General features: G+C 40.0%; 2 protein-coding genes across 4 annotated transcripts in view; one reads left to right on the plus strand and one right to left on the minus strand.

Moving 5' to 3' along the window:
- Positions 1 to 21,531, plus strand: part of LOC138974012 (uncharacterized) — a 502,416-nt gene that overhangs the window by 110,733 nt on the left and 370,152 nt on the right. The gene's annotated exons all lie outside the window — the stretch shown is intronic.
- LOC138973993 (uncharacterized) lies at positions 247 to 20,363 on the minus strand. 2 transcript variants are annotated; one of them, XM_070346683.1, is made up of 7 exons: positions 20,281 to 20,363; positions 19,096 to 19,195; positions 17,214 to 17,288; positions 16,560 to 16,816; positions 15,770 to 15,980; positions 14,053 to 14,146; positions 247 to 636 (listed from the first exon to the last, which is right to left on the minus strand). In XM_070346683.1, the coding sequence occupies exons 1-7, from the start codon at positions 20,329 to 20,331 to the stop codon at positions 444 to 446; spliced, it is 981 nt and encodes a 326-aa protein (XP_070202784.1). In that variant the 5' UTR covers positions 20,332 to 20,363; the 3' UTR covers positions 247 to 443. The 2 variants fall into 2 exon arrangements, with proteins under 2 accessions (XP_070202784.1, XP_070202785.1); XM_070346684.1 differs by lacking the exon at positions 17,214 to 17,288.

The following is a 21,531-nucleotide window of genomic DNA, read 5'->3' on the forward strand; positions in this document are numbered from 1 at the left end:
ACACACACACACACACATTATCGCACACGCACGCACGCACACACACACACACACACACATTATTGCGCACGCACGCACGCACGCACACACAACCACACACACGCGCGCGCACACACACACACACACACACATATATACACACACACATACACACGCACACAAACACACACACGCACACACACACACACACACACACACACACACACAAAACACACGGACACTCACAAACACACAAACCACTGACTGTCACAGTTTTAATCACATCCGAATTTCATGTTCACCAGTCAAACGAACAATTCCATGAAATGTGGTGTTGTCCATCGACTCGTAAAGCAGTGACGTGACAACAATTGCAATGTGTCTTCAACATTGGTGGTCTCTCTGGTTCATATGTCATACAAGTTTATTGTTTCCAGCTGGACAGTGTTTACGCATGTAGTTCTTCATTGCAGATCCGTAGGATTGCTCACACAGACTGCATTCAGGCAGGTTAGGAAGTAGTCTCTCAGGGAGGTTCCTGACCGGTCCAAGTATTGGGCGATATTCGGATTTGTATAAATTGGCGAGCACTCCTCCAGAGCATCATCTCGATCTTCGCAGTCCAAACTATCTGGTGTCAGGTCCAGACACGGCTCCCTACGATACAGACAAACAACAACAATTGCAGTGTTCTAGCTAAATGAGCGAAGTGTAACAGAGACCTGCACTGGTAGATGTCGATACTGCGTCACCCGTGACTCGTATTTTCTCTCCAATGTCACGAATCATACGTGTTTTTGCTCCCACCAAGACTGCATAATTATCTTGGCAAACGCGTGACGTAAAACATTAGATTTGATGACGATATCCGTCCACGTTCACGTACACGTGCTGACAAGTTCCAAATCTAGATAATTATGTCTATTAAACACGCCAAAAGGTCACTTCTTGACCGCTCTTCCAAAGTAAACCCTCTGCCGTCAAAAGCGAAACAAAGTTTGATAAAACGTCATGTTGGAAACAAATGACGGCATGTAAACATGATGACGTTTCTCCTGCACGTCTGTCACAAATCAAAACAACATTTCCTGAACGACGTTTTTTCTCGGTGACTTTGTCGATCGTTTCAGCAGGAGGACATTACTGGTAAGGTCACCGCTATGCCATACACGTATCGGTATCGTATAGTATTAACTGACCAATTAGTTGAGTTTACCGTCCGCTCATACCACCTGACCTATATTGGGACAGGTATAGGTAGTACGTTAAGAATATGATGTGATATTTACACTCACAAATGCTTAGTGCGGCTGTCTTCTTCGACATGTCAACACTAGGCTTGTCTCATCAAAGTATCGAAATACTATCACATGACGATGCAAGACAAGAGATGATCTATGCGTGACTTCTTGTTTCCCAAGCCTTGAGACTGTTGCTGTAAGGTTAAGATCTTCATTGGAAACATACAAGGGCTGCACAAAGCTGACTCCGAGAAATACATCTCTCGCAAAATCTGGGAGTCGAACCCACGCCAGTATAGCGACAAAGTAAAGCTAGCGCGCTACCGACTGAACTGCGTCTCCATCCCCCATCTGTACGTATAATTCAATAACATGGTTTTTTTTTCTACAAATATGCATCATTGTAATGTCAACAAGCTTTTGAGTTGCATGTTTTGTTACAAGGCTATCACCCGTTTACGTGGACAGACATTGAGGTATACAAAGAGTTCCGCACAAATGGGCGTTCAAAGCAAGCATCGTTTAAGGTTTACAACACGTCGCACGAACATACCTCCATACATGATGAAAGGATGGATGGATGAATGGTTTATTGCATACAGGCTATCAGCCCCTTTTCTTAGGGGGGTGGGGATGGGGGAGAAGGGAGATGGAAGTACAAAACGTTTCGAACGGAACCGTATGATGTACACAATCACATGGAAATAAAGTTCTCGCAACTGGTTGTCCGATACCGAGTTTCGTGTACTCAGGACCTCAATGCAAGAAAACTTATGAGTAACTCTTCAAGAAAACAAAATGTTGCCCCATTTGACGACTATATATAGCTCAGTTAGTGCAGCAGCTGCTCTGCCGTGTGCTGACAAAACCGAGTAAGTCCACTGACGCTACTTCCGAGAAAAACGACTTTTACTGTTTGATAAAATGTCTCAAAAGTGATGATTATCTAGATCAAACCACCGAGATAATCAGATAAATAGCATTAGTTTACGTTTAAAACCCGTGTAACCGAGTGCCAATTTACTTTACTCTTTCTTACCGAGCTCAAACACTCAAGCAAACGACACAAGCTATATTACCAGGTTCTTTTATTCCATACGATGAAATGGGGAATGTGTGGGATAACGGGGGTTTACTTTCAAATACAAAACTTTCAATGTATTACTATAGGACTAAACAACTCCAACAAAAAAACAACGCTCTCAACTCTTCACTCTAAAACTACATTCTAAATTCTCCCTCTAAAGTTACCCTTTAAAAACACACTAAAACCTTTCCCCAAACTACACTCTACTCTAAATCCTCACTCTCAACTTTAATAAAAAAAAAACACAATGATACTCTAATCTAAAACAAACGAAATCTAAAAAACAACCTAAAAACAATTCTTAAAAAAAAACCAAATCTACAAAAACTCAAACAAAACCTGACCAAAATCCCTCCACTAAACTAACTGCTCCCCTCTAACGAAATCTAATCTACGAAAACCTAACGAAACTAAAACCCATCTAAAAAAAACCCGTCCACTGAACCCGGCCAGCTAAAAAGAACTAACTAAAACAAATCTACGCCCCACTAAAACCCCGTCTACGAAAACCCAGCTAAAAAAGAACTAACTGAATCTAACTACACCCCTCTAGAAAGAAAAGACCTGAATCTAATAGTACGGTTGCTAGAAGCGCTGACCAACAAGTGTTCAGATATTTTTCTAATTGTCGTTTCTAGATAGTAAAATATGTGCTGAAAACGGTCAGCTATCGCACCATCAAGAAATCGGTTCCCTAGTACCCCTTTAAGGCTCTGGAACCACCCCGGGTGGCAATATCGGGTCGCAACAGAGAGTGTTCCCCATAGCCGGAAAGAGCCTCAACCGTGAAAGATAGAAAGAAAGGTATTGAACAAAAAAGACGCACAACACCAATGTGAACCATTTGTGTTATCATACTTATATTAAAATATTGATGACCATGGAATAAATGGGTTATTTTTAGATTTCTGACAAAAAATCGCGAAAAACATGACAAATTGTCTTTTTTATAGCCTAAACTATGAAAGATTTAAAGACAAGTATTGAACACAAAAGATAGCAATGGATAATGGCAACAACATTTGCTCTCATTGTGGTACAAAATTGTTGATTGTTTTTTAATACTTTTCGTTTTTGTGGATTTCACAAAGCATACCAATTAAACGGCAGTCCAGGTAACTCGTCCGAATTTTTGCGGCTAAGAGCCTCAACATTTGAAGATAGAAAGACTATCATTGAACAAAAACTATGGTAAACACTAATGTTAATAACTTTTGATCTCACACTGATATTGAAATATTGATGACCATGCAATTAATGGGCTATTTTCAGATTTGTGGGTACAAAATCGCCCTAAACATGACAAACTGTCTTTTTTCTAGCCTAAACTATGAAAGATTTAAAGACAAGTATTGAATATAAAAGATTGAACGAGATAATAGCAACAACATTTGCACTCATTGTTGTACAAAATTGTTGATTGTTCTTGAATATTTTCCGTTTTTGTGGATTTCACAAAGCGTACCGATTAATCGGCAACCCGTGTCAATCATCCGAATTATTTCATGCTGCACCAAAACGATTGAAAATGGATGGAATATTAGTGTTTGAAGACAAAAGGCGCACATTGTCATGTTAAGCATATCTTGTTACACCGTATACACATCAAAATCGTGATAGCTCTTGGTTTGAATGTTTCAATGTTTGATTTTGTGCAAGTTACACACATTGATACTGACAAAATGTAATTATATTCCAGGACAATATATCCAGCGCGCTCTTTGGGTCCCCAAAACACTGTACATGGTGAGTCCCATTGTGGTGCCAAAGTAGAAAATAATTATATTCACTTTAGCGATAGTCCGCAGTAGACGACATCAAATGACACAGACTGTAATGATAACTCAAAACTCGTCATCGCTTTCAGCAAACGCGTCAAAGTCAACCTCCTCATCTTCTTCCTCGTCTTCCTCGTCATCCTCTTCTTCACAACCACCATCTGCCAGAAGATCGATCAGCGACACAGGTAGGATGGGCTTGAGGCACCACACGGGTTCCAGGACACCGTCTGCATTTTTCGTCCATCCCTGCCCCTGGTCGTAGGGTTTGGGCCTCTCCAGAATGCCTTCATGAGCACGCTTGTACAGGGCAACGCGGTGGTTTACTCGCTGAATGTGCGGCAACAGAGCAGATTGGCAGGGAGGCATGCGGGCTAGATCGACCTTACACTTGGACGTGAGTTTCTCGTTGTCTCCCACCATCTTGCGGAGTAGCTTTCCACGAACGACATCAACTGATTTCTCACGACTGTAATTGTACATCAGGCACGTAAACTCTTCCAACTGCTTCACCACCCGAAGTTTGACATCCCAGTCGTCACCAAGCTGCCTGAATGCCGTGTGAAACTTGGGATTTTTCTCCAGTTTCTTAAGGGCCCCACCTTCACCTTTCCTTTGAATGCACTGGTGCAGTCCTCTCCGCTGTACACATAGAACCCAAGAAGAGTGGCACAGTAGTCATGCCCCAGGGACTCTGCAAGCTCAGAGAGGTTGATCAGTTGCCGATGTTTTCCTGATCCCGTATCCAGGTATACAGTCAACTTGATGGCTTCAGCGTGGTAGAGAAGAATGACAAAGATGTCCGTGTCCGGGGTTCTGACCACAGCGTTCTTGTATCCCAGCGCTGCGGCATGATGGAGGTACAGCACCACCCATCATGACTTTGTCCAAGTCCAATGGTTCGTCTAGTTGCTGTGACTTGACGAGAAGTAGAAACGCGATGTCGCTTTGCACCTGGTACTGGAGGGCCTTTCCTTGTGGGGATGTGAGTGTGACCTTCTTGCTGCAAGCCTCCATTGTCTTCAGTTTCTGCCTCTTTATAGTGTCAAAGAAGCTTCCTGGCTCTCCACTTTGAAGGCGGGTGATGAAGTCAGTTTTGGCGACCATGCCTTTAGCTTCCGCCTGAAGCAAGTCCTGTTCGACGTCCATGCGGACAGGGGCACCAGACGCCAAGGAGTAGAGCCTGTCTTTGTCTGAGATGGAAAACGGGTTCGTGAAGTTCTTGACAGCAGTGATGACTCTCTGAACAGCCTCCTTGCTTTTCTTGATTTCGGTCTTCTCCAGTTCGCGATGTCTCCCCACCTTTGGACAGTCTGAATCGTCGAGGAGGTTCACCATCTCCAAGGTCTTTTCATAGACTGGGATGTCAAACTTCGGGTGGTGAAGCAGTTGGAAGAGTTTACGTGCCTGATGTACAATTACAGTCGTGAGAAATCAGTTGATGTCATTCGTGGAAAGCTACTCCGCAAGATGGTGGGAGACAACGAGAAACTCACGTCCAAGTGTAAGGTCGATCTAGCCCGCATGCCTCCCTGCCAATCTGCTCTGATGCCGCACATTCAGCGAGTAAACCACCGCGTTGCCCTGTACAAGCGTGCTCATGAAGGCATTCTGGAGAGGCCCAAACCCTACGACCAGGGGCAGGGATGGACGAAAAATGCAGACGGTGTCCTGGAACCCGTGTGGTGCCTCAAGCCCATCCTACCTGTGTCACTGATCGATCTTCTGGCAGATGGTGGTTGTGGAGAAGAGGATGACGAGGAAGACGAGGAAGAAGATGAGGAGGTTGACTTTGACGCATTTGCTGAAAGCGATGACGAGTTTTGAGTTATCATTACAGTCTGTGTCATTTGATGTCGTCTACTGCGGACTATCGCTAAAGTGGATAAAATTATTTTCTACTTTGGCACCACAATGGGACTCACCATGTACAGTGTTTTGGGGACCCAAATAGCGCGCTGGATATATTGTCCTGGAATATAATTACATGTTGTCAGTATCAATGTGTGTAACTTGCACAAAATCAAACATTGGAACATTCAAACCAAGAGCTATCACGATTTTTGATGTGTATACGGTGTAACAAGATATGCTTAACATGACAATGTGCGCCTTTTGTCTTCAAACACTAATATTCCATCCATTTTCAATCGTTTTGGCGCAGCATGAAATAATTCGGATGATTGACACGGGTTGCCGATTAATCGGTACGCTTTGTGAAATCCACAAAAACGGAAAATATTCAAGAACAATCAACAATTTTGTACAACAATGAGTGCACATGTTGTTCCTATTATCCCGTTCAATCTTTTATATTCAATACTTGTCTTTAAATCTTTCATAGTTTAGGCTAGAAAAAAGACAATTTGTCATGTTTTGGGCGATTTTGTACCCACAAATCTGAAAATAGCCCATTAATTGCATGGTCATCAATATTTCAATATCAGTGTGAGATCAAAAGTTATTAACATTAGTGTTTACCATAGTTTTTGTTCAATGATAGTCTTTCTATCTTCAAATGTTGAGGCTCTTAGCCGCAAAAATTCGGACGAGTTACCTGGACTGCCGTTTAATTGGTATGCTTTGTGAAATCCACAAAAACGGAAAAGTATTAAAAAACAATCAACAATTTTGTACAACAATGAGAGCAAATGTTGTTGCCATTATCCATTGCTATCTTTTGTGTTCAATACTTGTCTTTAAATCTTTCATAGTTTAGGCTATAAAAAAACCAATTTGTCATGTTTTTCGCGATTTTTTGTCAGAAATCTAAAAATAACCCATTTATTCCATGGTCATCAATATTTTAATATAAGTATGATAACACAAATGGTTCACATTGGTGTTGTGCGTCTTTTTTGTTCAATACCTTTCTTTATATCTTTCACGGTTGAGGCTCTTTCCGGCTATGGGGAACACTCTCTGTTGCGACCCGATATTGCCACCCGGGGTGGTTCCAGAGCCTTAAAGGGGTACTAGGGAACCGATTTCTTGATGGTGCGATAGCTGACCGTTTTCAGCACATATTTTACTATCTAGAAACGACAATTAGAAAAATATCTGAACACTTGTTGGTCAGCGCTTCTAGCCACTAAACTATAAGTACACCCCTCTAGAAAGAAAGACCTGAGTCTAACTACACCCCTCTAGAAAGAAAAGACCCCTCTAGAAAGAAAAGACCTGAATCTAACTACACCCCTCTAAAAAAGAACCCCGTCGCACGCTCCGACATCCTGCAAACCACAGAATGCACGCCGTAAGCATACGTAAACAAATCAACAATTTCAAATACCACAAGCTAACTCGTTAAACAACAAAACACATCATTCCTACCAAATAACATGCCTGCAATACCGTTCTCTCAAACAACGGTTTTCTAAAGCATTCAATCAAACAAAAGTCTTCCCAAACATTCCAACTCACAAAACAATCTACTTGAACATTCCAATAAATCCTTTCCCCAAGCAGCATACTATTCTTCTCACTGCTTACCCATTTACAGAAAGAAAATTGTATTAACCTACCAGCAAAAGAATTCTCACATCCCGAAAAGATTTCAGCCCGTGACAGACATGTCACACATGGCGTCAAGGAAACACGCACAAAATACACGTCTTCTTCCCTCAAAGATTCCAATCAAAAAGACAGTTTTAGCGTCCACATCCTGCGCGCCGGTGTCACAAGATTAATACATCTTCGACTCGAGGGGTGTCGGGCAGCCCCACTTTCTTTTTTTTTTTTTTTTTTTTTTTTTGCGTTTAGGATTCAGTTTATTGAAAAAATTAATTTTTTTGCATGACAGGAGTGTTGCCCCAGGCTGAAATCTGATTGGAAAGTTGGTAGATACACAATGTACAGTTATGTACATCTGTTTTTTTTTTTTTTTTTTTTTATTATTTTTTTTATTATTCTCTTTTTGTACAGTTTTTTTTTTTTTACATGAATATGCTGTACATTACAGGACATCACCTAACCGAAAGGACAGAATCATATAACAGAAAAGCACACTTGGACAATTACAACATACATGGGGTGGGAAGATGGAATGGGGAGGGGGGGATGTTCAGTGGTTTGGTGGTCGCATTATCAAAAGGTTTTAAGAACGAAAAAACCTAAGGGTTACATCAAAACGTGCATATACAGGCGCCAATCCTTGTAGAATTTATCTACTGTATTATTCACAACTGCGTTATACTTTTCACAAATAAATCTTTGCTTAAAGTTTCTACTAAATGTCTGAAAATGAGGGGTCTTTTTGTTCATTTTGGAAATATATACATGGTGTTTGGCACAGATTAATAACACATCAAAAGCTTTATCGGTGACTACATTGTTCGCCACTCCAAGAAGAACCAGTTCTTTAGACAGTTTTAAATTGTCGCAATGGGTGCAGTTCGCCTTTAGCCAGTTTACAAATTCTATCCAAAAAGTCTGCACTTTATCACACTCCCAAAACATATGTAAAAGGGTTTCTTCATTTCTACCACAAAATGTACACAATGACGTATCCACAATTTTTCGCAAAAATAGAAACCTTTCTGTGGGCAAAATTCTGTACAATAATCGGTACTGGAACCATCTCAGACAAGTGTCATTTGTTGTTTTAAAAACATGTTGAAAAATAGCCTTCTTATCTAACAAACAGTCTAAAGATTCAGACCATTTTTCGATACATTTTGGGACCGTAGTATGTTCAATCAGTTTTTTGTAAATAAGTTGTGTCTTACCTTTACAAATACATTTCCACACAATGGGCTCTGTCATAATAAAATGTTTATCAAATTCTAAGCCGATTTTTCTCTGATATTTCTTAACAGCCTGGATTACACCTTGATACAATACAAAATCGCCTCGCACATTTGGATATTTGATTTTAAACGCATTATAGGATAAGTATCCATTTTGTCCCAAAATATGACCAATCTGAGCTATTCCATTGTCGATCCAATTTTGAATGTACACTGTCTTTTTATCTCTCCGAATATTAACATTATAATGTAAACATTCTGATACAAAATCGTTAAAGGTTATAGGGTCACATTTTCCATGTAGTTTCTTATAATGTTTAAAAACATTGGTCCAAAATGGGTTTTCCATTCTCTGCATCAAAACATTTGCAAATTCCTCTCCTCTCATATTAATTGTTGTAACAGATGGACATGCTTTAAACAATAGTCTTGATATTAATCCAGTAAGACCATCAACTCTTTTTAACCAAACAATTTTTAGAGATGACAGAAAACTTTTCACGTCAATCATCTTTAATCCTCCATCTTCATAGGGTTGGGTGACCGTAGTTCTTTTAATTTTATCTCTTTTTCCATCCCAAAGAAATTTGAAAAAAATATTATTTAACTCCATCATAAACTGTTCGTCTGGATCAGGTAAATTAGTAAACAAATGTGTCAATTTGGAAATAGCCAAGGTTTTTAGGACTGTTATTTTACCAAAGGGTGTCAGGTTCCTTCTGGTCCATGAATTCAGAAGTTTTTGAATTTCCTTTAACTTATTTCTATAGTTAAGAAAAACAACCTCGGATACATTCACCGAAAAAATAACGCCAAGTGCTCTAAAATTATCCGGGTTCCAGGTAAAATTCATATCAGGCAAAAATCTTCTTTTGCAAAACTTTAGAGGTCCTAACCAAACTACAATTGTTTTATCATAGTTCATTCTCAGACCTGACAGTGATGCAAAATGTTGTAACACTTTTATACTTTCGCAAAAAGATTGCTCTGTACCATCAAGAAACAGACTGGTATCATCGGCGAATTGTGACAATAAAATATTTTCGCCAAGAATATTCATACCACCAATCTTTTTGTTCTGGCGTACCATAAGAGACAATATTTCAGCACAAATCAAAAATAAATAAGGTGACAGCGGATCCCCTTGCCGGGTGCCTCGACCTACATTAAACCATGCTGAATACCGACCATTGACTGAAACACAGGACTTAATGTTGCAATAAAAAGTAAAAATCCATCGTTTCATGTCATTTCCAAAGTTAAATTTGCTCAAAGATTTTTCAATAAATGACCAGGCAACACTGTCGAAAGCCTTTTCAAAGTCGACCATCAAAAGTAGGCCAGGTATATTATGTTTATTTGAGTAGAACAGGGTATCATATATTAATCTGACGTTTTCACCAATATATCTTCCTTTCAAGAAGCCTTTTTGATCATCATGAATCAAGTTTGGCAAAACACGTTTAAACCGTTCTGCAATGCACGTTGATGCAATCTTATAGACCGTATTTAACAGAGTAATTGGTCTCCAATTTTTCAAAAGTGTTTTATTTTTTCCTTCCTTTGGAATACATACTATAACGCCCTGTCTCTGAGTCACTGACATTTCTCCTTTCTCAAATCCACAATTTATAGACCGTAACATAAACTTTCCTAAGTCAGAATAGAAAAACTTAAAGAAGTCCGCAGTGTACCCATCTGATCCTGGGCTTTTGTCGTTGTTTAGTTTTTTCACAGCTTTGAGTAGCTCACATTGAGTAAGTCTACCTTCCAATTGTTTACTCTCAGCATCTGTTAATACAGGATGAGCCAGGTTTTCATCAATCTCTTCTTTTACTAGTTCGGCTTCTCTTGAAGTATATAACTCCTCATAAAAAGTCTGTGCTTCCTTAACAATTAAAGCATTATCATGAATAACTTCACCATCATCTTTCTGCAAAAAACACATGGACTTCTGGACAAACTGTCTTTTCTCCAAATTACAAAAATATTTTGTATTTTTTTCCCCTTCTCCAATCCACTTCGCACGGGATCTAATTATCATACCATCCACTTTTTTCTGCCTTATTTGACTTAACTCCTGTCGTGTTTGCTCTAAAAGTTGAATATTATACTCTGTCAAGTTACTTTCCAAAGTGTATATCTGAGAAAGAAGATCTTTTTCTTTTCTGTTACTTTCCTTTTTTTTATATGAGGAATATGAAATGCATCTACCTCTTATTTCCATCAATAACATCTCAAAAAACAACTGATCATCAATCAATAGCTGTAAATCATCATCGTCAATCAAGTCAATATTGTCCACATTATAAACAGGTAAAGCATATTGTATCTTTACATCAACAATAACCTTCTTCACTATATTTACAAATTCCATGTCTGTCAACAGTGAATTATTAAACTTCCAAAAGGGTCTATCACGTTTAACAACATCAGTTCTAAAACTTACACCAACAATTGAGTGATCAGAATAGTAACCTGGTGTAATATCCGCTTTCACAATCTCAAAACCTAACTGCTCTGACACAAGGAAGTAATCAAGTCTGCTTCGCTGTGAACTATGAAACCGCCTCCATGTATACTGTCTCACATTAGCATGTAAGGCTCTATATATGTCAATGAGATCATACTGCTCCATAAAATCAACAACTTTTCTCCTACTATTGACTTTATAAGATTTGGCCGGGTAGTTTGTATCAACATTGGGGTTTGTAACAACATTCCAATCACCTCCGATAATAATTAACTCATTATCCATCTGCACAATTCTCTCAAACAGTTTATCAAAAAAAGCAGGACAATCAGCATTACTTGGGCCATAAACATTTGCAAGGGTCAGACGTTTTTTCAAAATCTCAATATCAATCAAAATATACCTTCCATCATCATCTTTGACAATATTATGAATCTTATAATCAAAGCCCCACTTTCTTTAGTTAGTGTCTAACGTCACCTTCAACTATTCAAATTTACATCGCGGCGGAGGGAAAAAGGGAGATGGAATAAAGCCACCTGTCAATTGTTTCTTGTTCACAAAAACATTAATCACAAAATTTACTCCAGAGGCTTGTACCAAAAAAGCAATCGTTTTACCTGTGCAAATTTTAGAATCGGCTCTTCCGCGAGACCAATTCAATAGAAACGAAACAGTCTCGGAAACCTTAATGGATCCCCGATAGTACAGGTTTGAATCCTCGATAGCACAGTACCACGAGTTCACACGGATGCACAAAAGTGCATGTGTACCGTAACTGTCGTTCCTAAGCTCACACCGATTTTCATAATAATCTGATGGATGGTTTTGGTTTTGTTGGGCATTTTGTGGACTTACTTGGTTTTACCACTTTTCCCCCCAATATCAGATCTAAAAAAAAAATGCGCAGATCTAAGCATGTGGACTTACTTGGTTTTACCAGAATATTTGGAAGAAGAAGTGTTGTCAAGAGAAGTGACAAAACAGTGAAAATAACACTACGAATTTGCACAAGATGGAAAGAGAGAGAGAGAGAGAGAGAGAGAGAGAGAGAGAGAGAGAGAGAGAGAGAGAGAGAGAGAGAGAGAGAGAGGGGGGGGGGGACTAGACAGGGAGTGAGAGAGAGTGAGAGAGAGGAGAGAGTGAGAGATAGGAGAGAAAGCAGGGGGGGGGGGAGGGATGGAGGGAGAGAGAGAAATAAAGGGAGGTAGGGAGATAGAGAGATGGAAAGAGGGGTGGAGAGAGGGAGAAATCAATCAATATCAATCAATATGAGGCTTATATCGCGCGTATTCCGTGGGTACAGTTTTAAGCGCAGGTTTTTTTTATTTTTTTTAATTTTTTTTTTAATGCAATTTATATCGCGCACATATTCAAGGCCCAGGGATTTATTCATGCCGTGTGAGATGGAATTGTTTTACACAACACATCACGCATTCACATCGGCCAGCAGATCGCAGCCATTTCGGCGCATATCCTACTTTTCACGGCCTATTATTCCAAGTCAGACGGGTATTTTGGTGGACATTTTTATCTATGTCTATACAATTTTGACAGGGAAATACCCTTTTGTCAATCGTGGGATCTTTAACGTGCACAATGTAGAGAGGGAAGGTGAGAGGGAGGGGGGGAGCTATGGAGGGAGAGATTATGGAGGGAAAGAAATAGTGGGATGGATGGAGAGAGAGGGGAGGGAGGGAGGGAGAGAGAGAAGGGGAGGGAGGAAGAAGAGGGGGGAAAGGAAGTGTGGGAGGGATGGAGGTAGGGAGAGAGAGAAGAGAGGGGAGGGAGGGAGGGAGGGAAAGAGATAGTGGGATGGAGGGAGAGAGAGAGAGGAGGGAGGGAGTGAGATAGGGGGAGGGAGTTAAGGAGGGAGGAAGAGGAGGAAGGAGAGAGAGGGGGAGGAAGGGAGAGAAAGAGAGTGGGATGGAGGGACAGAGGGGAGGGAGATAGAGGGAAGGAGGGATGTAGAGAAAAGTCGATTGTTGGCGGTATGGAGAGAGGGATGAGGGAAGAGAGGGAGGAGAAGAGAGCGAAAGGGAAGGGGGGATAGAGAGAATAATGGAGGGAGTGAAATTGAGAGAGGGAGGAAGAGGGAGAGAGATAGCGAGAGACGTAGGGAGGGATAGAAAGAGAGATGGAGGGAGGGAGAGAGGGAGACAAGGATCGTCAGGAGAATCATATAGAGAAGAAAAATGTTTGAAATAAAACGTCATAAGGTGACATGACATCATTATGTCTTGCCTTATCTAATGATGTCATTTGTGTGTTCTAAACTTTAAATGACGTAATTTGTGAGTTCTAAACTTAAAATGACGTCTTTTCTGTATGAGTCGTCTGAAAGAATTTTGAAACTACCATTATACGAAAATTGGGAAACCTTTGGACTTACTTGGTTTTGTCAAAACATTCATGCACACTCTCTTAAAAAGTTGTTTTTGATTGTGGACTTACCTGTTCATATCTGCTTATCTAAGCACTCTAAAAAGTAGAAATGAACACAAAAGATGCGCATTGATTTCTTCTTTTTGATGAACAAAAAATATCATTTTTGAAAAAAATGGACTTACTCGGTTTTGTCAGCACACGGCAGAGCTGGACTATAACACCCACACGGTTTCCCATAATAACGTATTCAGGATTGGAAATTCCAAAGGGCGCAAGTATCACTGTGTGTCGGCAGTAACTAATGGTCTTTGATAACTTCTATTATGATATTGAACTTCTGGTAAGCTTGATTACTTGCCTGTCTGAAATCTCGCCGAACAGGTGGTATTTGATGATATCTTCACTGATGACATCACTTTTAACCTGTGCCTTGGGTCCAGCACTGCCATCGCCTGACATATACAGACAATCAATATTGATCATGTATTGACATGATAATGTTATTTATTTGGTGTTTGTGAATACTTGATCCATTTACCGTAAATGACCCTGCAAGCGCCAATTATCGAACAAACGCCCACCCCCTACTTTGGGCCAAACGCTGTGCACAGGGTATAGTACCTTGTAAATCACTTGATATTTAGGGGACATACAATACAGCCTATGCATGACCCTCCACAAAGTCACAAGTTTGTAGATCAAAGGGTCTGACTTGTGTGCAGTTTAAAAAAAACGTTTTCAAATTCGTCTTGCGCCTCAACAAAAGAGGTTTGGCATTGAGCGGTAGCAATACTTACCTAATTTAAACCGTAATGACTTTTACCTTTTGGATTATCTGAATCCTGTTTGAAATTGCACAAAAGTCAGGCCATTTTATTTTGATGTCCCTTAAATATGAAGGGATTTTTGAACGCTTTGCACTTTTTCTGGTCATTTATGAAGAGACAATTGTTCACTTATTTTGTTAGAACCTTCTGGATTGAATTGAATAAATGTATTGCACAAATAATGTTTACATTGTGAGCAAATGACTTGTTGTAAAGGATTGATAATATTTGGAGATGAAGATAATGTGAACACTGATAATGTTTTAGATTTGATTATTCTGTTGGGAAAATATACTATGTATAAATACAATTAAACTACATGGTATAGTTCTGCTCTTAACAGTTGTTTTTGAAAATATTAAAACAAATATATCATATTTAAAATAAATTGAATGTTATTAGGAATATATATATTTGGATTTTTTGTCAGACTGGTTATACCCTATGCGAATATTTGTAAAGTATTAATTAATGTGCATATACTTTAGGATACTGAACAGAGTAAAGTATCAATTCCAGCTTTTCTTGTTCACAGTTGAAATTACAGATTATTATAAGACTTTAGTTAAGAGTGAGTGTGTGTGAATGTATGTATGCCTTATGTCTGTCTGCTTGTCTTATCCTTGTATTTGTCTGTCACCCCTCTGACATTTTGTTGTTGTGTCTTAAATTCCTGTATAGCATGCAAATGAATGATATGCTGTATATGTCTGTCTGTGTTGTCCTAATGTTGTGAATATATATATATATATATATATATATATATATATATATATATATATATATATATATGCGTGTGCCTGGTATTTGCCTTTTACATCATAAATGTGTCTTTAAAATAAATTGTCAGAATGTTTACCACATGGGTGTAGTCAATTATGTATGAATATATCCGCAGATGCCCCTCTTTCGTAGATCACATTATTCTAGATTTGTTTGAGTGATGAATGTTGAAGTATATATGGATGAAAATACACTGTGAGTGGACGGATGCATGTTCTTGATTAAAAGCCCCACAATGAAAACACATATTTGAAGGGAGTTGGTCAACATTATGTATAAGTTATCAACATTTGTGTGGGTTGCATTGTGTGGAGGTTACCCTGTAGAACGTCAAGTAAACAAGCAACATGCTTATGGACATGTTCTGAAATAATAAGCAAAAACATGTACAATTACAACGTGGCGAGCAAGGGATAGTATCATCACTTAATTTGTATAAGTATGTAACCTCCTTGTACACCTTACCGCACAGTGAGGCCGGCAGTCTCATGGAAAGAAGCTGTGCACTGGGACATGTGACGACAACACTGGCCTCTTCCTCGCTGAACTCAATGCTGAACACGTCCTTTATTATCACAGCTGCCGCTTCATTTGTCGAGTAGTAGTCAGCAAAGTCTACCACATTTAGAGACCCCTCCATCTTCTTCCATGGGTTAATGATCTTGTCTGCACTAAACTGTAGAGCAGGTTAAAGCATGTTTGTATCTTTGTCTTCTTTAATTATTCTTTAGGGGCTGGAACTCCTACGGGTGTTACGTGTGTGTCCGTTTTAACCCCGCCATGTAGACAGCTATACACAGCTTTCTCTGTATGTGAAAACAATGTCGTTATTTACTGGAGAAATATCCGTACTCTGACCTGGGATGAGAGCGTTGACATGCGTCCACTTGGACATTTACCTAACATCAGCGGCCTGCCTGCTTCCTGGTAATGGTATGCTGAATTAGGTTTTCAATTGACACTTGTGCAAACCTGAGAAATGGAAACGAAACAAAAATCCTCTTTTGCGCACACAACCTGTTGGTATTGAGTTTGCTTGTGTGTGTCTTATTAACATGATGGTCTGATGCTATGTATAATCAAGACAAATATTAAATACAAAGATGAAGAAACATAAACATCAAATAAATTAATCATCAGCTTGACAGATGAAGAAATTAATACATCAACAAATGTATAAACATGTATATAAACACACGACACAGTTGTGAACTATAATACACCTGTGAATATTCAGATACGAGAAAGATGTTACCTCTTCCAGCATTTTCTGTGATGACAGAATGTCCAGGACATCTTCTGACGTAATGTTGGTGACCTTGACTCGGATCGTGGAGGGCGAGAAGAGGTACTTGACAACGCTGTCCATGGCCATACCAACGATGGCCTCCACCAGGTAATTTTGACACGTGAAGTCCGCCAGAAGATACTCACAGGGAAAGGAAAGCCGCGCAGTTTCTCCCTTAAACGTTGTCAGACCGCCATAGCGTTCAACGGAGCATTTCCTGGCCTCTGAAGAACAATACTAGTGATTAAATGTTGCAGGCCTATCCTAGTAGACCACTATATATATATACTCTTCAAGCAAAGTTAAGGAACAGTCAAGAAAAGATATGCAACTTTTCAGTTTGCGAGAAAAAAAAAAGGTTTAGTGATTGATATAAAACTTGGTCTTTTTTAGAATTCACATAAAAGTGTGTTTGTCTTGTGTATTTTACACTGTATTAAACCATGCGAAACAGTAACAACAATCTGCTTTTGACGGGAACAGGGTTCTTGTTAAAGTCTTATGAACAATCACAGCATGAACGGCGCTCACCAGCTTGTGTTCCTGAGCTAAATCATGGTCAAAACAAACATAGAACAACAAGCCCAAAACCCTGAATGACTATCGCCCTGTAGCTCTCACCTCTATTGTTATGAAGTGCGTTGAGCGCATTGTCCTCTTTAGACTGCTCCGTCAGGTCAAACCCCATCAGGATCCCTTCCAGTTTGCATACAAGCAGAACAGATGCACAGATGACGCCACACTCACACTCTTACACAACGCATACACACACTTAGAAAAACCTGACTCTTTTGTACGCATTCTTTTCATAGACTTCTCTTCTGCCTTCAACACTATCCAACCCTGCCTCATGACCCAGAAACTTCTCCGCTACAGCGTGACTCCAAGGCTTATCCTGTGGATTATCAACTTTCTCGTTAACAGAACCCAGTCAGTCCGCTTTCAGACAGCTCTCTCTTCCCTTAGGTCCACCTCTTTAGGCTCTCCACAGGGTACAGTTATCTCCCCTGTGTTGTTCACACTCTACACTAACGACTGCAGTGGCACTGACTCCACCCTTCTTATCAAATATTCAGATGATACAGCGCTAGAAGATCTCTCCAATAGTGACGCAACTTACTTTGCAGAAGTAGAACGTTTCAACGCCTGGTGTAAAGACAACTTTTTAGACCTAAATGTGACAAAGACCAAAGAACTTCTGATAGACTTTAGAAGAAACCCTGCCCCTGTCCCTGACCTGATGATTGATGGTGTGACTGTTGAGCGTGTGACTGAATATAAGTATCTTGGTACAGTTATCGATGATAAGCTGTCCTTCAATGCAAACACCACCCTCATACACACAAAATGTCAGTCACGCATCTACTGCCTTCAGAAACTTAGGAAGTTGAATGTGAACCCTTCTATCCTCCAAACTTTCTACCGCTCTTTCATTGAGTCTCTCATCACTTTCGGTTTTGTGGCCTGGTATGGAGGTCTGAGTGTGAAAACAGGAATGTCTTAGTGCGAATGGTGAATGTCAGTAGCAAGGTGATTGGCAGGCAGCAAGCAAGTGTGGAGTCCCTGTATGAAAAGCGTGTGGTGAGAAAGAGTAGGCGGATAGCTTCAGATAGGTCCCATGTCCTTGCCCACCTCTATGAATTCCTTCCCTCTGGCCGTAGACTTCGCACGCACAAAGCTAGGACACTCCGGCTGCAAAACAGCTTCATCCCCAAATCCATCACCCTTAGCAACATGTAAACACATCCACATACCCGACTCAGCCCCTCTTCTGCCAGTGCAATCAGTAGTAATGTACATGTATGTATTGGTTTTATGTACAACCGTATATTTTCTGATATATTGTATGCTATGATATTTTGCAATGATGTTTAGCCATAGTTCGTTATACGCGTAGGTGTGCGAGAATGTAAGCGCAGTGCTTTAAAGATGTCCATGTGTGAACGTGTAAGTGGGCGTAGTCGAATGTCCATGTGGGAGTGGAGCATATAAGAATGCCCATGTGTGAATGTGTAAGTGGAGCGTATAAGAATGTGTAAGGGGAGCGTGGTGGAATGTCCATGTGTGAATGGGTAAGTTGAGCGTATAAGAATGTCCATGTGTGCGATGTGTAAATGAGACATGGATGTGTTCATGTCTGAATGCGTAAGAACAATGCAAGGAATGTCCAGAGAGGTATGCGGAAGGTGTTTCTATAACCTGCCCTGTTATATAGTGCTATATGTTTTATGTAAAATCAATGTCTTGTTTGTAATTGTACTATTGTTATGTACCACGCCTGAATTTCTCTATGAGATAATAAAGTATTCTTATTCTTATTCTTACATCGGTGCAGACTACAGAATATTTCCTTGCCCGGGTTTGGGAATTCAGTTTGACAAAATTATTAACATTAACAACATAATCTCTTCATAACATCACGCGTCAGCCACAAGCACACAAACACACTACTTACATTTTCGTGTGCGGTCCTTCACACGTTTAGAAAAAAAAGTATACATACCTGCTGACGCTGAAGTCAAGTGCACCCCCCAACAAATCAACAAAGTCAAGCCAAAGGCAAGTGCGTCCTTCATGGCAAATAGTTTATTTATGTTGAAAGCCTGAAAAGGTATACATCGGGTATGTGCAGCTCAGTTTCATTCAATCATTCTTTCGGAGATCTTCAGCACATACAAGCTCGGTAGATGGATTGTCTGAAGAAATCAAGTTCATAAACGAAAGACAGTACACTTTTGCAATGTAATTTGCTTGGGTTTTTTTTTTTTTTCCATAGCTTTTTTTTTTTTTGAACCTCAGTTACAATATGACTCGCTATGAGTATGATACTGTGAGCGAAGCTGAACAGTTTAAACGTAAACAGAATGGGTTATAAATAATAATAATATCATTCTTTCGTTTAACATGGACAATCTTCGAAAATGTACAATATTTTCAATCAATTATAATTTAGCTATAATTCTCTCCGTCAACTGGCATTTGCACACTTTCTCTCTTTCTCTATCCTCTCTCCCCATCCTCTCTCTCCCTCCCCTCCCCTCTCTCCCTCTCTCTATCTTTAATCGTCCTCCCTCTCTCTCTCCCCCTCTCCCCTTCTCTGTCTCTCTCACCCTCCCTGCCACTCTCTCTCTCTCTCTCTCTCTCTCTCTCTCTCTCTCTCTCTCTCTCTGATACTGTGAGCGATGCTGAACAGTTTAAACATAAACCCTACCATTCTCTCTCTCTCTCTCTCTCTCTCTCTCTCTGAGTAATTTGCTTGTTGAATGACAGGTACTGAATGCATTTCGTATACACACACCCCTTCCCGTGTGAACAGTTTTGGCTCACCGTCTCAGACCTGGCTAGGCTTGTACATGCGATAGGACTTTACTTCCGCTTAGTCAAAATTAATGCCAAAAATTAAACAGCCTAGTGCTGCATTGTAGAACGTTTTTTTTTTTGTATCAATTAATGTCGTGATCAAAACTATGTTTGTTTAATGTTCAGCAAGCAGTCAGGATGTTGATTTTGAGTATGTGCCCAAGCTGAGGGATAGTCTAATCCCAGGTAAAATCTGACCACAACTGAGATGCTGAGCTGAACTGTTTTCCGGAGAAAGAGTTTGCATGCATTCAAAGTGTCTATTATTCTATGAAATATGCAACAATCTTGACATACAAAACATATTCGACATACACATTGTACTTACAGGAGAGAGCCTTGACTGTGAGGACCAGGACAATCCCACAGCAGGAAACATGTTAATTTATAACAGTAAACTAGCTGCCATGTGTGGATCACGTGATATGAGTCACTTGGGCAGCCTATTTGATGCCATCTTCATTAAAGGGACAGTGCTTCTCGAATGTATCTGCACATATCCCCTTCGGTTTTTTAGTCACGTTTCAGCCGTCTATCCATTTAGAAAATGACTACATTTCATTGACTTTCTTCCAATGAGTCTAACAGTGCAATTTGTTTGACGAACATGTTTTTTTGTTATCATTGTCCTTGTATGTATACCGAAAGACGGAAAAGCCCACGTGGGCATGGCAGACGTACCCAATCAGGTCCCGCACATGAGCAAATTAATTAACGAGCCCTTAAAGTGGAGGTCGAGTATTCTCGATCAAAGTGATAACTCTTTATAAAGTGGGTAGTTTATGTCAAGACAGCATGTTTGATTACGTACGGATAACATAGTATTGGGTTTAGTACTAGCATCGTTTAGTACTCGCATCTGTCGGATAACTATGTACTTTGTTTGACTGTTTATAATTATTTCCGCCTGTGTGCGTGTGTGTGTGTGTGTGTGTGTGTGTGTGTGTGTGTGTGTGTGTGTGTGTGTGTGTGTGTGTGTGTGTGTGTGTGTGTGTGTGTGTGTGTGCGTGTGTGTGTGTGTGTTTGTGTGTGTGTGTGTGTGTGTGTGTGTGTGTGTGTGTGTGTATGTGTCTGTGTTTGTGTGTTTGTGTCGGCGTGTGTGGGGGTGTGGGTGTTTGTTTTACTCTGCAGATCATCTAACCCTTTCCATCTCCTCATTTCTTTCTCCACATAATCATGATTTTGATTAGCGTTTTAATACGATATGAAGTGTCGGTGAGTTTACTCCTTCCACAGCTGCACCCTGCATTAAATATTGAATAGGTTCATCCGACCCAATGGGTTTTGTGGCGTGGGTTTATTTCTCAATCACATAACGTGTAATTGTAAGGGTTTAGTTTTACCGTCCTGTTCCATGCTAAAACCGTAACAGGTACAGTTCATATGCTTTTGTGTTTACTGCTTCCTTAAGAGCATGTAATTCTGAGGGATTAGTTTTACAATCGCTTTTAATACAAGTTACAGGCGTGCCAATTCATCTTCCTGGTTGCAGTTCAATGTAAGATTCCTTCACAAATTCAACAATCTGTCCACACAACAATAATTCATGATTAAACATTCATGTCGTATCAGTTAGCCT

This window comes from Littorina saxatilis, linkage group LG8 (assembly GCF_037325665.1).
Source record: "Littorina saxatilis isolate snail1 linkage group LG8, US_GU_Lsax_2.0, whole genome shotgun sequence".
NCBI lineage: Eukaryota > Metazoa > Mollusca > Gastropoda > Littorinimorpha > Littorinidae > Littorina > Littorina saxatilis.